General features: G+C 37.0%; 1 protein-coding gene across 6 annotated transcripts in view; it reads right to left on the reverse strand.

Moving 5' to 3' along the window:
* Positions 1-7,054: 7,054 nt before the first annotated feature.
* LOC138708126 (TBC1 domain family member 2B-like) overlaps positions 7,055-18,277 on the reverse strand; it is a 90,195-nt gene continuing 78,972 nt past the window's right edge. For 4 of the 6 annotated variants that reach the window (XM_069838342.1, XM_069838345.1, XM_069838344.1 and 1 more), the window contains one exon: positions 7,055-7,306. In XM_069838342.1, coding sequence (XP_069694443.1) covers positions 7,199-7,306 — 108 coding nt within the window. In that variant the 3' untranslated portion in view covers positions 7,055-7,198. Of the gene's footprint in view, positions 7,307-14,192; positions 15,416-16,049; positions 16,184-18,277 lie in introns of those variants that run through there. The other 2 variants (XR_011334588.1, XR_011334589.1) reach the window with 2 other exon arrangements.

Consider the following 18,277-nt stretch of genomic DNA (forward strand, 5'->3'; position numbering starts at 1 on the left):
GATAATAATAAGAATGGACAGATGTTGGTTTCATTACACGTAATAAATATTAATCAGCAATTAATTTGTTAAGTAAGAATTTATGTAATTTGGACCTAAATGAAGTTATTGTCCAACAACCCCTTACATCACTCGGTAGCGAGTTCCAATTTCTAGCAACTGAAACTGTGTAAGATGAAGACTATAAAGATATCTTGGGGTAGGGTATAATGAGTAAATTGTTATGATGAGATCTTGTACTTAGCTGATGATATGCAGATAAATTTTGAAAACAAGAAGCCAAATAGATTGGGGTAGCGGTGCGCAGAATTTGAAATAAGAGAACAAGAGAATGCAGGGCTCATCGATCGCTTAGCCTTAGCCAAGACAGAGTTTGGAAAGACGGGGAAACATGATCATACGAATATTACAAATATAACGGACGCACGCATTATGCACACATTGTAGCCTGCTGCTCAATTTGCATTTAGGTTACTTAATATAATATCGCAGTAGTCGAAGTGTGGCATCACGAGTGTTTGTACAATGATTAATTTTAATTTATCAGGAAGAAAGTGCTTCAGTCACTTTAATGAGTGAGTGAGTTGTGTTCATATGGTTCAATACACGGACATTCACTTCCCCTATGGAGCTCCTTGGAATAACAGTAGGGAGGTTAGAAGGATTTATCATGAACTTCATCCTGACCATGCATGTCCAGATCATAAAACATGACTTAATGCATAAAAGTATTATCAAGTTCTGTGGAACGTGTTGCCGGAACTACTGGAAAATGTGTCCTTTGCAGCCAGATACATGTGGTTTCTTCACGATGAAGAATCGAATTTTGCTCAGCAAGTAGGAAATCAACTGGACATTACCTGCGATTATCATTGGATTGGACGAGGTGGACCTCTATCATGGTGTCCTAGGTCGCCAGATCTCATGCCAGTAGACTTATTATGGGATTACATGAAAACCCTCATTTATGAAATGCTTATTGAGACAAAGGATTCTCATTGACAGAATTTCTGCTGCAGCCACAGATATTAGGCACAATGTTGTCATCTTCGAGCACACACGATAGTCTCTTGCAGGGCCTTCGTCTTTGCATTGAGATTGGTGACAATTTTGAATCTTTAATGTAACTGTCTAAATTGAAATACAAGTAATAAATATTCTTTTTGACATGTTTTTTTCTTTTTATTCTGTAACTTAGTACGAATGCATTTCTGATTTGTACAATATTTGCAAAACTTGTTTAGTTTCAAGTCCTCTAAAAGTGTACAAAGTTAAGGGAGGTAGTTCACAGATACCCTGTATACACACACATTCTAAATCTTTCGTGATTTATAGACAAATTATAAAATTAGTCTATTTGTTCATACAACGGTGCCAGTAGTGACATGACTGGCTACTTGATCTGCACACAGAACAGTGTACAACAGGAAGGGACCAGCAGTGATCACTTTTATTATTATGTATCATTAGAGTTATTACAAAAGAAAATATACTATAATATGTTGAACTATATTGGTATGGAGTTTTCTTTTCTTCTTTCCTTAGATTCATTCAGAGAACAGTGTATACCAACATATTATTATTAGGGTCATGTTAAATGGATAGACAGAATAAGAAATGAAGCTGTGCTAGAAAGACTGGTGAAGAAAGAATACCGTAAACTAGGGTTACTTTGAACACAGAGGAATCTTTGAACATTTTTCCAGAAAATCACATTTAGGTTTCTACACGCTGCTCTTGTTACAGATGGAGGTAAATTCGGTATGAGAATGATTTTATAATAATTTGCCTTCATCTATAACAAGTGCAGCATGTAGAAAACTAAATATGATTTTCTGAAAAAATGTTCAAAGTTTCCTCTGTGTTCAAAGTAACCCCAGTTTACGGTAATGCTGAAACTGATCAAGAAGAGAAAAAGGAATTCGCTTGGAAGAAACTGCCTTCTGAAGGATGCACTGAAAGGAATGGTAAATGAGAGAAAGTTTGGGGCAGAAGATGATTTCACATGACAAACAACATTAAGATACATGGTTTGTATGTGGCGACTAAGAAGGCAGAATATAGGAAAGATTGAAGAATGCTGGGTTTGCAGTGAAAGATGTGCAATTGGCAGAAAACTATGAATGAATGAATTATTAGGCCTACTGTTTCATCAAGTTGTAATATACAACTTTTTTCTATCCCTTTGTAATCAGGAAGGACATAATTATATTTATGATGATTTGTTTTCTCATTGTAAGAATTATAGACAAGGAATTGTGATTACTGAAAAGAATAATTTTGACTTACTTACAAATTGTTTTTAGAGAAGCCACAGGTTCATGGCCGCCCTCACATAAGCCCGCCATCGGTCCCTATCCTGAGCAAGATTAATCCAGTCTCTATCATCATTTCCCCACCTTCCTCAAATCCATTTTAATATTATCCTCCCATCTACGTTTCAGCTTTCCAAAGGTCTTTTTCCCAACTAACACATTATACACATTTCTGGATTTACTCATACGTGATACATACCCTGGCCATTTCAAACGTCTGGATATAATGTTCCTAATAGTGTCAGGTAAAAATAATTTTGACAGAAATACATATTTTCACCTTGTCTCATGTTGAATTTCTTTTGGACTGGAGCACATTGTCTGCCTGTACAATTAAACGCACAACTTTAAACTAGTAGTCAGCAGTGTTCAACATTTTCAAATACTGCCTCCTCCCTTGTATTTCAGCACATTGTTTCTAAAGTAACGACACTTTACATGAAGGAATAGTACAATATAACAATTTCCCTTGAGGGTGGAGTCTATAAACAAATGGATCTAAATTCAGCCCTTAAGTGGTACCACAGTCTAGTACAGGCCAGTTACTTTATGGTGACAGCTCTGGCCAGGCGACACAGTGGTTTGGGTGAGTTCACTACTTGTTCGAAGGGGTGTTCATTTTAGTCTTCCCCTGACTGCGCTAGCGGTCACATCTCGGGAGTGTTAGTGTGGGCATACAGTCGCGCTAAGGACGTACTACACCACCACTGTCTTGTACAGTATATTGCAATACAGTGTGTTTGTTACGTACATTTCATTTAGTTAAATAATTGTAGTGCTTCTGTTTTGTACTGTTTAGTGTGTAGTATTTATTGTCTAGATTCACTCCTATTTTCTGTTTGTGAAAATGCTGCCTGTTAAAAGCAAACTGAAAGGTCGGGTATTGCATTCGCAGTCGCGAGAAGTCGTGAGCAACGTGTAGCGCTTTATGAAGATAGCATCAGAAGAAAAATCGTAACAAATGTTGAAAAACTTGTAGCAGAGGTTACATCTGTGTCCGAAAGCAGTGTTAGCCAAATAATAAGGGAGACTAAAGACATTGATTCCTGGGTTTCAGCTTCCTTTAGTGCTCCAAGTAAAGAAAGATATCGGTTCCAAAATTAACTGTGGATATCTTTAATGAAGCTGTCATAAGGCGAACCATAGCACGAATTCTATATTTCACAGAAACAGTGGCCCACACTTAAAAAAAATATGTATTATTGAAATTGAAAGATTATCGACTCTGAGGAAAGATATTTTAAAATTAGGATTTCACTGGGAAAAAAAAAATACACAAAATAATCGCCAAATTCTGGTGAAGCATCACAGCATTAGGGCCAAAATTTGTAGTATTTGAGGAAAATAAAGAAGTACAGAGAAGAAGGCCGCCCCATCATTTACATGGATGATGATGATGATGATAAAGGTAACAGTGAAGAACTTATGAAGATTACCGGTATTTCCGCATGAGTATATTTCACTGTTAATTAGTGATTAACTGTTAAATATAGTGATTCGATTGCTGCTCATTGTATTTCCACATTAGTTGACTTCTTTAGTGTTTATTAGTGACTATTCTTCCGGAATATGAAGTGAACACAGTGACAGGAGCTCAAAATTATGCAGACGCTGCAACGTGCGAGAGAGCAACATGAGACTTCATTTTTAATATGACTGTATTTCCCTCCCTCCAACCACAAATCGCTCGCCGAAGCTCGGATCGGTCTCCCTCCCACAGTCGAACCTTCTCCTCTCTCTCACGTCGATGAGCTGTCACCATAAAGTAACTGGGCTGTATATAGTCATGAAGCTTGGGATGATTTTTTGCATTTCTCGCGATAGTTGCTAGCTGCTTGAAGCGCTGTGAGTACTAGGAACAACAGACTCTGCCATTGTCATCGTGATCTAATACAGGCCGTAAGACAGACCATGTAACTCACCTAACCCAACAAATGGAGTTAATCTTCTCAAAAGGATATTGGACAAAATTTTGTACAACATCAACAAAAGTGATATCCTCGAAAGTTACTACAGTCAGTCTTGTCCCCCTTCTTAAAGATAGGTACAATTATGGACTCCTTCAATTGTTCTGGTACAATTTCCTTTTCCCAAATAGGAAGTACAAGCTTATAAATTTCGTTAGATAATGCACTTCCACCCTCTTGTATTAATTCTGCTGGAATTTGATCGATACCTGAAGACTTTTAATTTTTCAGATTTTCTATCGCAATTTCGACTTCAGACAGTGTGGGTTCGGGTATAAATGGCTCAGCAGTTTGTATTTCAATTTTGTCCCGGTCATTTCTATTTGGCCTATGTACATTTAGTAGTTGCCCAAAACAGTTTTTCTATCTGTTCAGGATTGAATGAGAGTCTGCAAGCAAGTCACCATTCTCATCCTTGATCACATTTACCCTTGCCCGATATCCATTCTTAAATTCCTTTATGCCCTTATATAAATCTCCAATGTTTTTATTTTTACTATTTGTTTCTACCTCATTCAGTTTTTCCTTCAAGTACCTAATCTCTCTTTTTATTTCTAAGTGTACAATTTGCTTCCCATCTTTTATTCAAATAATTATCTCCGTTCGCCTCAAATGGATCCTGTAAGAATTTCAATTTTGCCTGTTTTCTTCTTTCTACTACCATGCAACAATCATCAAACCACAGTTTCTTTTTCTTAGTTTCATAATAACCTATGCTCTGTTCAGTTGAAATTTTGATATTATCTCAGATATTTTCCCACATGCTATTAACATCTCTTCCTCAACTTCGTGAGAACTTGCTAATACGGCAAACCTATTTGAAATTTCGACCTGATAATGTTGCTTAGTTTCCTCGTCCTTTAATTTCGGAACATTGAATCTTCTAATATTAACTTGTTGCTCTACTCGCTTGGCTACTGATAGTCTTTCTCTTAGTTCTCCAATTACCAAATAATGGTCAGAATTACCCCTGAAGGTTCGAATGTCTACTATACTAGTATGTCTTCTTTTATCTATCGAGATGTAATCTATCTGGTTACGTGTCAATCCATCTGGAGAAGTCCAAATATATTTATGTATATCCTTATGGGGGAATGTTGTACTTTTGACAATTAAATTTTTTGATGTGGTAAAGTTGACTAACCTAACTCCATTATCATTACTAGTTACGTGTAGGCTCTCTTTTCCAATAGTCGGTTTAAAAATATCCTCCCGTCCTACTTTAGCATTGAAATCTCTCAATAAAATTTTTATGTGATATCCAGGTAACTGATCAAAAGTGTGTTCCAATTCCTCATAAAAGCTATCCTTTATATGGTCGTCTTTCTCTTCTGTAGGGGCGTGAGCATTTATAACTACGATATCACACCATCTACCCTTAAGTACTAAATACGATAACCTATCACTGATAAATTCGACCATTTTTACTGCTGATTTTATTCTTTTATGAACATAGAATCCTGTTCCTAATTGGTGATTATTGTTTCCTTCCCAATGATACAATAAGTAATCTCCTATTTGTGATATGCCATTCCCATCTAACCTAACCTCTTGTACTCCCACGAAGTCTATTCTATATCTAGCTAGTTCTTTTGCTACTAATGTTACCCCTCCTGTTCTATATAGACTTGTAACATTCCAAGTACCAAATCTCATAACCTTATTCCTTTGCTGTGGTAGTGCCAGAGAATCAGTCCCATTCTGAGGCTTATTTTGAGGTTTTGTAACAAGCTGTTTTTTATGGTGATGGGTTGGTAGCCCTTCGCCCAACCCCTGAGCTGGAGAACCACCCCTCATCGGCTGTCAGCGCGACTGCTTATTCAATATATTCACAGCTACCCTCCATATCTGGAGGCCGTCTCCTCGATCTGCAACCTGAGGACGCGCCATGCCGTGGTGATAGGGACTCACAATACATGGTTTAATATACTGTATCAGTTTTAAACTAAACACTTAAATTTGGGTAAATGAAAATATCTTTCTATTACGCTGGAAAAGGCAGCAAGAAAGATGCATTTACAAATTAATGAAGAAAAAAAGTATATGCCAGTCACAAGAGCTAATATAAATGGACCCCCTTACCTGGAAATAGGCTCTTTTAAATTTGAAACTGTCCATAGTTTTATTTATCTTGGCTCTGAAATTAATAACAAAAATAATGTTAGTTCTGAAATAAAAAAACGAATATTATCTGCCAATAGATGCTTTTATGGTCTTAGAAGACATATGAAATCTCAAATTATATTTAGAAATACAAAAATTATGATGTATAAAATTCTTATAAGGTTGGTACTATCTTACGCACCTGAGACTTGGCCATTGTCGAAGTCAGATGCGACATTATTATGTACATTTGAAAGAAAGATTCTTAGGCAAATCTTTGGACCAGTTAGAGAAAACGGAACATGGAGAAGAAGATATAATTTCGAACTGTACAGATTATATAATGAGCCGGACATTGTTAAATTCATAAAAATAAGAAGATTGGATTGGGCCGGGCATGTTGTGAGAATGCAAGATGATAGAGTTGCGAAGAGAGTTTTTAAATTTATTCCGATGGAAAGAAGGAAGGTTGGGAGACCGAGATTGAGATGGGAAGACTGTGTGATGGATGACATCAAGACTTTGGGTGTTAGAAATTGGAGAAGTTTGGCATTGGATAGGGAGGAATGGCGAAAACTTCTGAAGAAGGCCAGGGCCCATGAAGGGCTGTCGTGCCATTGATGATGATGATGATGAAAATATCTTTCATTAAAAAGTAAAATTTTATCTCTCAACAAACTTTATTATCAAAACAGTAATAATAAGAACTGCAGAATTATAAAAAAAATAGTGACAAAACAGTTTACTTGTAGAGTAGTACCAGATTTGTTTCTGAAGGAAAGATCTTTGGTAGTTGTTTTGGCTACCTAGAGTTCAAACAATAGTTGAATCTGTGGTTTTGTTTCCATTTGTATCCGAGGGATCTCCCACCACTTTGCGCTGGTACTCACGACGTACAGCTTCAAGTTTATCCAACTCCACCTGTAAAAAGGAACAAATTGATGTAATACTTACTTACTTACAGTGGCGGCCCATGCCTTTCTTGAAAGGGTGTTCACAAAAAATATGAGTAATGAACACACTCGTATAGCTGAATCACACGTCAGAGATAAACGAGTTCTAATATTCATGCACAAAATCTACGCATATGAAACCAAAATTAAAACCATTAAACAAGAGTAGAGTAAAATTAATTCATAGGACTCATCTTCACTGCTATTGTATATGGTGTTGAAGATCTGGATTTATTTGTAGAGAAATTCCATGCGCCTAGTTTTGAGAGATGCAAACTTACCAATGACTTTATTATTGAAGTCTCTAATCTTGTTAACAAGTTTTTTTTTTCCACTGCCAACATAGCCAATGTACATAATCAGTCTTCTGCCATGGTGTTACGGAGGAATGTTTTAATCCTCTTTTAATTTAACACACTCACAATTTCACACACGTCCGTTTCCAAACTTGAAATGTTACTGTTTCAACTCTCAATATGCACCAATGCAGCTTGTATTTTTCTTACTTTGCTGAACAAAAGAGAACAGAATCAGCCCCCGCGCATAATGGTATTTTGAAAAGAAAAAGTAAAGAGAGAAAATGAGGAAAGAGGGAGAAAGGAACAGGATGCCAGACCCAAGAGAGATGGAGCATCTCTCTTTCTCTGTCACTAGCACGTTAACACTTGTGCGAGCCAGAGCTATTGTAACCATTGTAACAAACCAGAAAATATTCTCGCCTCAGGCTATTTCACCCTGCTACAGAAAAATTGTGCGAGCTACTGTCAACCTCAACCTGTCCAATGGAGATTTAAAGACACACGACACACGAACAGGACATTCTCTCGAGACGAAAAATGTAGGAACGTCATTGTGCATTGGAAAGTAATAGATGTACCGGTAATAATATTAGTACAGTAATACGTATGATTATTGTTTGTTTTTAAGGTGTTCACGTGCTCCTGTGCTCATATAAAGGAACCGCTGCTGCTTACTTACTTACTGGCTTTTAAGGAACCCGGAGGTTCATTGCCGCCCTCACATAAGCCCGCCATTGGTCCCTATCCTGAGCAAGATTAATCCAATCCCTACCATCATATCCCACCTCCCTCAAATCCATTTTAATATTATCTTCCCATCTACGTCTCAATTGATGTAATAGTAGTAAATAATATTTATTAATGAATATAATAGTTATTAATATGATAATTATGACGATGGGTGACAGAAATAAGTACTTATGATTACAGTGGTACTAGAACAATCCGGAAAGTGAAGAATGTTTGCACATGGTACTCACACAGTTGCGTGATCACTAACAATTGGAGGTCAATTCTCTGATATGTTGGCTCAGTGTTCACAGAGTTTATTGAAAGTTCTCCTCCCACCCTCTTACTGCAGTCTGAATGCATATTGCGTTTGTGGGTGGGATTGGAGTCCAGAAATTCACCATGAGATTCAGGGGCGGCCCGTCCTTATGTGCTACAGTGCTACAGCACAATGATAATTTTTGCTCAAATAATGTATTTGCAATACCATAATACACTCAGGGACAAAAAAATCCGGACACTTTAATATTTGCTGGTATTTTGCAAAACATTATCTTCTCATACAATATTATGGTAGCCATCTGTTGTTATGGAGACGTGTATACATTGTTGATTGTTTTTTGTTTTATAAACAAGCCATTGCAACCAAATATTCAAATTTTGCTTTCGGAGTCTCACTATAACAATTTTGTCTCAACCATTTTGTGCTTTATTATCGTTATCATTCGTTGTTTCTTTATTTTTACATTTTCTGTTGTAACATTTGTCTTAAAACAAGATGCGACCTGAAGATGTGGCTCGAGCTGTAGCCCTTTACGATGATGGACGCAGTGTACGTTACATTGCAAATGTTATGAATATGGCTAGAAGCACAACCCATGATGCTATAAAACTGTATAGAGAGACCCTACAATATACCAGAAGACCAGGTTCGGGTCGTCCAAGAGCTACAAATCCAAATGAAGACAGGTATATGGTGTTGAGAATTCTTAGGGAGCGCAACCTGCCAGCTACTAGTGTAGCCCAGCAATTTGTTAACATGCATGGACGCCCAATTTCGGCCAAAACAGTTAGAAGGAGGTTGAAAGCAAGTGGACTGATATCAAGTAGACCTGCAACTGGTCTCAGACTTCTCAGGATGCATCGAGTTGAACGACTGCGTTTTGCAAATGATCACAGGGATTGGAGAAATGGACAGTGGAGCTATGTTCTGTTCACTGATGAGTCCCGTTTCAATCTGTGCTCACCTGATGGACGTGAAAGAGTTTGGAGAAGGAGGGGAGAACGATTTTCACAGTGTTGCATTTTCGAAAATGTGCCGTATGGAGGTGGTGGAGTGATGGTTTGGGCAGGAGTGTGTACGGATGCTCGTACAGAGTTGGTTTTTGTTGAAAATGGAAGACTAACAGCTGATAGGTATATAAATGAATGTTTGGCTGATCATGTTGTGCCATTTGGCCAATTTATAGGCGATAATTTTGTTTTAATGCATGATAATGCACGGCCGCATATTGCCCATGCGGTCGGAGATTATCTCCAAGAAGTGGGAATCCATGTTCTTCCATGGCCAGCAAGGAGTCCAGACATGAACCCAATTGAACACGTGTGGGACATGCTGGGACGGCGTGTTAAGAATAGACGACCAAGACCAGAATCGTTACAAGAGTTGAGGCGAGCACTTGGCGAAGAATGGGAACTTATTCCTCAAGAAGACATTGCTAACCAAATTGAGAGCATGCCAAGACGTACGGATGCAGTTATTCAAGCCAGAGGGGGTAATACCCGTTACTAAAAAGAGTTTTTAATGTTTAAGGCACCATAAAATGAAAAAACAGTTAGACCAAACGATGCCATAGTTATACGCCCTTTGTAATTTTTTGTAAATTTTCTCATCGGAGATTTTTTTTTTCAAATGTTGTCGTATAAAGTGCTAAATGGAACATTATTTTGTTTAAATGGGTTTTGTTTCATTTTGAAATAACTGGCAACAAAATACAAGCAAATATAGAAGTGTCCGGTTTTTTTTGTCCCTGAGTGTATTTGATCTGCCATTTGACAATTTCCCGTGGTTATGTTCACGACGCGTTATAGAGTGTTTAGTCTTTGCTCTTCGCTCTTTGGTGCCTCAGGGGGTACGTTGTGCTACTCAAAACTCTACATGAGAATGTAGACAACTAATGCACATGTATGAGGCTGAAATCACTGCTCTGATTGGCTATTTTTACGCAGGGAAGTGCTGTAGTCAGCTTCAGCACAACACAGCTTGGAGATTGCAAAAGTAAAGCGTAACGAAAGAGTGCTTGTTTGTGGAAGAACTCGGAACTATGTACAATGTGTTTGGTAATTCAAGTGTCCAACCACTGCTGCCATCTACCTGGTTTTTGAGGTTCCTCCTGAATCAATCAGTCCAGAAAATTGAAACCAAGGAATTACATGACAGTATAATTCAGGAAACTACTTATCGTTTCAGTTTTTAAGCTACCTAGACGCAACAAAATTGTTAAACAGCAAATTTTTTGACAATTTTTCGCATAATTTTCCTGAACGCGAACTTGAAGTTGCTGTCAACAGCTATACTGTACTGAACAAAAGAGTGTTAAAGACACAACTTGGAGTTCTATATGGAAGACCCGACTTCCGAAATATAGATGGAGCTGTTCAATTGTTACAATACATAACATAGCCTCCAACAATTCACAGGATCAGACCCATGAAATATCTTAGATGGATAGAAAAATACGAGAGAATGGATATTCTGTGAAGTAACGAAGTTGTTAAATATTTTGGTTACAACACCAATGATCACTGCTGAGCCAGAAAGATGTTTTTCTTTCTTTAAACGCATAAAAACGTTTTTAAGGAACACTATGTCCCAGGATCACTGCTCTTGCAATACTGTCAATAGAAATGAGTATGATGTCCAAGATGGAGGGGTTTAACTCCAGGGTAATTGACAAGTTCTGCAGTAGGAAGGAACGTCGTATGGACTTCATATTTCGTCACTAGGTGAGTCTCAAATTAAGATAAATACATATAAGTGTATACAGTAGGCCGATATAGAGACTGTAGCACACTCATTGATTTGACCACCAGCCGCTACTGATGAGATTACCACATTCGCCTCCAACTCTAACAAGATTTGAACCCATGTCTTCTTCTTAGCGGGTTATTTAACGACGCTGTATCAACTACTAGGTTATTTAGCGTCGATGAGATTGGTGATAGCGAGATGGTATTTGGCGAGATGAGGCCGAGGATTCGCCATAGATTACCTGGCATTCACCTTACAGTTGGGGAAAACCTCGGAAAAACCCAACCAGGTAATCAGCCCAAGCGGGGATCGAACCCGTGCCCGAGCGCAACTTCAGATCGGCAGGCAAGCGCCTTAATCGACTGAGCCACGTCGGTGCCTGAACCCATGTCCAAGCACATCCTCAAACCAAGAGTACAACTGGGCTACCATTTAAAATGGTGAATCTGATATAGTATTATGAAACAGATCAATTGTTTTTCCTTTTTTTTTTTTTTTTTTATAACAAAGAACAGTCCACACCTGTGGAGTAACGGTCAGCGCGTCTGGCTGCGAAACCAGGTGGCCCGGGTTCGAATCCAGGTCGGGGCAAGTTACCTGGTTGAGGTTTTTTCTGGGGTTTTCCCTCAACCTAATACGAGCAAATGCTGGGTAACTTCCGATGCTGGACCCCGGACTCATTTCACCGGCATTATCACCTTCATTTCATTCAGACGCTAAATAGCCTAGATGTTGATACAGCGTCGTAAAATAACGCAATAAAATAAATAAAATAAAAAAAAAACAAAGAACAGTACATAGATTTTGCTCACAATTTGAAAGCATTGTTGACACTTATGTTCTTGCTTTATGGATCTGAAACCTGGGCACTTGGCAGTGCCGACAATTGCAGGTTGAGTATATTTGAGAGAAAGGTTCTGAAGGCAATATACGGACCAGTAAATGATGAGGTCAGTTGGAGGAAAAGATATAACTATGAATTATACCAACTTTTTAAAGAACCAGATGTTTGCAGAGAAATTAAAGCTAGGAGAGTCAGGTGGCTGGGCCATATATGTAGGGAGGATGAAAATGATCCTTGCAAGAAATTGACTCTCACTATACCTTTTGGCACCAGAAGAGTAGGGAGACCTCAGCTAAGATGGCTGGATGAAGTGGAGAAGGGTATATAGCGCGGATCACCTTACTTAATACCTTAAGGGTGAAACCTAACCATTTTTCCCCTATTACTACATATGCTAGTGGATTATAGTGATTTTCTAGCTCTCAGGTTGAATTTTCTTTTACCAACATCGTTTCGAATTTCGAGTATTGACAAATACTACAACTGGCAGTTATTTTCTGTTATGCTGGCAGCAACAATTTCGGTTTGCAGTAAAGGAAACTGATGAAAATGCAAACAAGTAAATATATTTTTAGGTTAGGTCTCATGAATCGTAAACTGTTTAGTCAAAGCAATGATTTTAATGTTGCTGACAAAATATATTTTAATATTAGATTATACTAATCCTAATTACCAACATAATATGCGAGAAGTCCAGGAGGAAAATATACTATATCATAAATTATTGAACCATTTAGGAAATACCTCACAACATAAAAATGAGAGTGATAAACAAGCAAGACATTGTTATTCTTAATACTGTATTATTATTATTATTATTATTATTATTATTATTATTATTATTATTTCGGTACGTAGCATTGTGATTTTACCTCTCTTTCGTGATATCTGGTATTAGTTGGCAACACTGAAGAGACAGCCAAATTAGATTTTTAGGAACTACACTTACGTTATCCTCACTATAATAGCAGCAGGTGTTAGAGGATGGAAAACAAAGGTGTTAGATCGAAGGACATGGAAAAGCATCATTGGGGCGGTCAAGGCTGGAACCTGGCTGTAGAACCGAAGAAGAAGAAGAAGAAGAAGAAGAGGAAGAAGAAGTTGACACTTATGTTTCCAAGAAAGGTAATTTGTCAGCAACAATTTATATTTAAATCACGCGCAACTCACTGTGTTCAGTAGGATTTTAGAGTGTGCAATTACAACCCAATGTAACATTTTTTTTTTTATTATGGTTTATTTAACGATGCTCACAACAGCTGAGGTATAACAGCGTCACCGATGTGCTAGAATTTTGTCCTGCAGGGGTTCTTTTACATGTCAGTAAATCTACTGACATGAGCCTGTCACATTTAAGAACACTTAAATGTCATCGATCTAGGCCGGGATCGAATCCACAGAAGGCCAGCACTATACTGACTACCAGAGGTCTGCATCGGATGTTTTCGCTCGAGCACCAAGTAGTTCATAGCATAATCCGATAGGTAGCGCACATGCATAATGGGTAAAATTGTCGCGAGCGATAAATCCTCGAACGGTATAAGCCAAGCATTAGACATTCGTTCTTATTACAATGATGAACTGTGTAGTAACATCATAGATGTTTATCATTTCAAAACTTTGCAGTGTTTAACTAACCTCTCCATAGTATAACTACAAAACTTGCTTTAAAATGTAATATAAATGTTGTAGGTAAATTTTTTTTTTTCCACACAGGAGTGATTTTGTTTTTGCCACATCTGATAGATGTTATTGGATGTAAATGTAATTATTATAAACGGAGAACACAATCACGATAATGCAAGAACTGTATCAAGTTTTCTAGTAGTAGTAGTAATAATAATAATAATAATAATAATAATAATAATAATAATAATAATAATAATAATAATAATAATAATATTCTCTAATAATAATTAGTGTATCAATCTTTGCGTCTGTAACAGTTGTGCAGCATGATTATTCATTTTATTATATTTTCTGTGACGTTATCTCTGTACTAATATTGTTATTAATCTACTGCTATATCAATAATATTTTGTAAAACGTTTCTACATTGCCGCAGTATATAGGCGGAACACTATGTATGGACCTATCATATTATATATGTGGTAAATCAAATATTGAATAATTATTAATTAGCAATAATAACTGTATATCGAAGTTTTTCATACTATTTTATTTATAACTTCATGTTCCTGTTTTGGTACGTTCCATTGACTGTTCCATTAAACGTTTGTCATAAACGCAGAAAATAAAGCCTCATTTTTACTGGGTGATCAAAACATATGTGTCTCTTATCTGTCGCCTTCCATACAAGATAAGACATGTCCATGAGATGACCTTGTACTGTGGTTCTATTTATTACGAGTGTATCACGACTGACTGTATCTCACTCGAGGGTGCGACACTCGACCGAGTTCGAGTGAGCGATTTAACTCCAATGCAGCACTCTGCTGACTACGCTACCCAGACCGACAACCCAATGCATCTTTTTAATGTGATGAAAGCTGTAAAATCAGGAAAATTATTAAGCATTAGAAAGACGTCAGAAGAATATGGTGTCTCTTACACAACAATGATTGATAAATTAAACTATCAGAAAATGAATTTGCTATTGTGAGATTCCCCACTAAGAAAAGAATAAGATATTTCATTAGCAGAATGGATAGAAAAATACGAGAGGACTTGTATGAGATGAGCTTTCTCTGAAAGAAAGCGGGAGAGGATGACACATTTTTTATATCTCTTGTATTCCCTGACATTGAAGAAGAAAAAAAAAAAAAAGAAGAATGCTGTACAGTTTGAAAGTTGGTACACCAGCGTTTAGAACAAGGATGCGAAAATCGCAAGTAGGGGTAAGATATACTTTTACCAATCCCACTCTATATGATAGAGTAGAAGTCAGTTTGTTGACATCTAGCATGAAAACAAACCACTGGCTATGAGCGTATTCCGAATCTCACTGGTGAGCAATCCGATGGCATCACAGCGTTCTGTATTCCACCGATGATGTCACTGATGCTCCACCGGTGTCACACCAGTGCCATCAGCTTGCAGAGGTCGTGGCAGTCTCCATCAGCCGACATCAGTGAATCTGATTGGTTCTTGTATAGGGCGGGAATTAGCAGACGAATGACATCATGCACTGTTGTGTCATGGCGGTGTGTTCTGCTGTATTGTTTGTAATGAGCACAAAGTAAAAACAATATGTTAATGGCTTATGAGCAAACATGTCAATGGAACAGTTATTACTAGCCCACTTTGAGGTCTGTGGATATAGAAGGAAAAATTGGATCGGTGTCGGGTAGAGTTCCCGGGTAACTCAGTGGGAGAGCGTTGGTACGTTTAACCAAAGGTCCCGGGTTCGATACCCGCCCCCGGAACAACTTTTCCCTCGAAATTATTCAAATTAACTTTACAGGGAGTTATTCCTGAAAGCTTAATTTGCATAATACACGTCACTGTACGTAACAGAAAACCACAATTTAAAGTCACACAGAGTTAGTGTGCACTCAAATGTTGGTTGCTTGACTGTTGTCAGCCCACTTTGAGGTTTGTGGATATAGAAGGAAAAATTGGATCGGTGTCTGGTAGAGTTCCCAGGTAGCTCAGTGGGAGAGCGTTGGTACGTTTAACCAAAGGTCCTGGGTTCGATACCCGGCCCCGGAACAATTTTTCCCTCGAAATTATTCAGTTATTACTACCGGTTCAAGAAATAAATTGTTTATGATCTCTTTTCTTTGAACGAGATGGCAGTACAGAAATTTCGCAAAATTTTGCTAGCGTAGCACAGATAACCACTTACACAGTCGCCATGACAGCCATCGATCCTTCCAGCAGTTTTGTTCCTTATTTCGCTGCAACATGATGTCAATGATGCCACCGGACCGGTGAGATTCGGAATACGCTGTATGTCGTCACAAGTGGTGTATTTGAAAGCTAGTTTGTAAGCAACACAATGCAATACAAATAATAATAATAATAATAATAATAATAATAATAATAATAATAATATCATTTATCACACGGTTCTTTAATTAAAAAGTCTTGCACCTACTAGTGCAGAGCTCACTGTGTACCTATCAGCCATATTACTGAAAACTTCTGCAAACAAAAGTAACTATAAATAACTAAAAAAATCACTAACAAAATAATAGTGGAGACATCTATGGACGACAATAGATACTGAACTTGAAGTTACAACTGTTAGTTACAAGCACTGATAAATCTACATTTAACTTTCCAGAAACTCATGAAAGTTATCAGTGCAGTTAAATTTATAAGAGCAGATAAGTAATAAGCTGTATGTCGTCACAAGTGGTGTATTTGAAAGCTAGTTTGTAAGCAGCACAATGCAATACAAAAAAAAAATAAATAATAATAATAATAATAATAATAATAATAATAATAATAATAATAATAATAATAATAATAATAATGTCATTTATCACACGGTTCTTTAATTAAAAAGTCTTGCACCTACTAGTGCAGAGCTCACTGTGTACCTATCAGCCATATTACTGAAAACTTCTGCAAACAAAAGTAACTATAAATAACTAAAAAATCACTAACAAAATACTAGTGGAGACATCTATGAACGACAATAGATACTGAACTTGAAGTTACCTCAACTGTTAGTTACAAGCGCTGATAAATCTACATTTAACTTTCCAGAAACTCATGAAAGTTATCAGTGCAGTTAAATTTATAAGAGCACATAAGTAATAAACTATATTTCGTCACAAGCGGTGTATTTGAAAGCTAGTTTGTAAGCAACACATTCCAATACAAAAAAAAAAAAATAAATAATAATAATAATAATAATAATAATAATAATAATAATAATAATAATAATAATAATAATAATAAAGGTAAAGGCATCCCCGTAACATGCCATGAAGGCACTTGGGGGGCATGGAGGTAGAGCCCCACGCTTTCCATGACCTCGGCACTAGAATGAGGTGGTGTGGTCGGCACCACGCTCTGACCGCCTTTTACCCCCGGGAAAGACCCGGTACTCAATTTTATAGAAGGCTGAGTGAACCTTGGGACCATTCTGAAAGTTTGGCAACGAGAAAAAATCCTGTCACCACCTGGGATCGAACCCCGGACCTTCCAGTCCGTAGCCAGCTGCTCTACCAACTGAGCTACCCGGCCACCAATAATAATAATAATAATAATAATAATAATAATAATAATAATAATAATAATAATAATGTCATTTATCACACGGTTCTTTAATTAAAAAGTCTTGCACCTACTAGTGCAGAGCTCACTGTGTACCTATCAGCCATATTACTGAAAACTTCTGCAAACAAAAGTAACTATAAATAACTAAAAAATCACTAACAAAATACTAGTGGAGACATCTATGGACGACAATAGATACTGAACTTGAAGTTACAACTGTTAGTTACAAGCGCTTATAAATCTACATTTAACTTTCCAGAAACTCATGAAAGTTATCAGTGCAGTTAAATTTATAAGAGCAGATAAGTAATAAGCTATATGTCGTCACAAGTGGTGTATTTGAAAGCTAGTTTGTAAGCAACACAATGCAATATAAAAAAAATAAAAAAATAAAAAAATAAAAAATAATAATAATAATAATAATAATAATAATAATAATAATAATAATAATAATAATAATGTCATTTATCACACGGTTCTTTAATTAAAAAGTCTTGCACCTACTAGTGCAGAGCTCACTGTGTACCTATCAGCCATATTAATGAAAACTTCTGCAAACAAAAGTAACTATAAATAACTAAAAAATCACTAACAAAATACTAGTGGCGACATCTATGGACGACAATAGATACTGAACTTGAAGTTACAACTGTTAGTTACAAGCGCTGATAAATCTACATTTAACTTTCCAGAAACTCATGAAAGTTATCAGTGCAGTTAAATTTATAAGAGCAGCTAAGTAACTGAGAGTTAACTGACATGTACCAGAAACCGGCCATGAGAATGTTTGCGCAGAGCACAACTGTGACCCAAATGTACACCAATTTAATTACGCACCAAGAA

Source organism: Periplaneta americana, chromosome 10 (genome assembly GCF_040183065.1).
Source record: "Periplaneta americana isolate PAMFEO1 chromosome 10, P.americana_PAMFEO1_priV1, whole genome shotgun sequence".
Lineage (NCBI taxonomy): Eukaryota > Metazoa > Arthropoda > Insecta > Blattodea > Blattidae > Periplaneta > Periplaneta americana.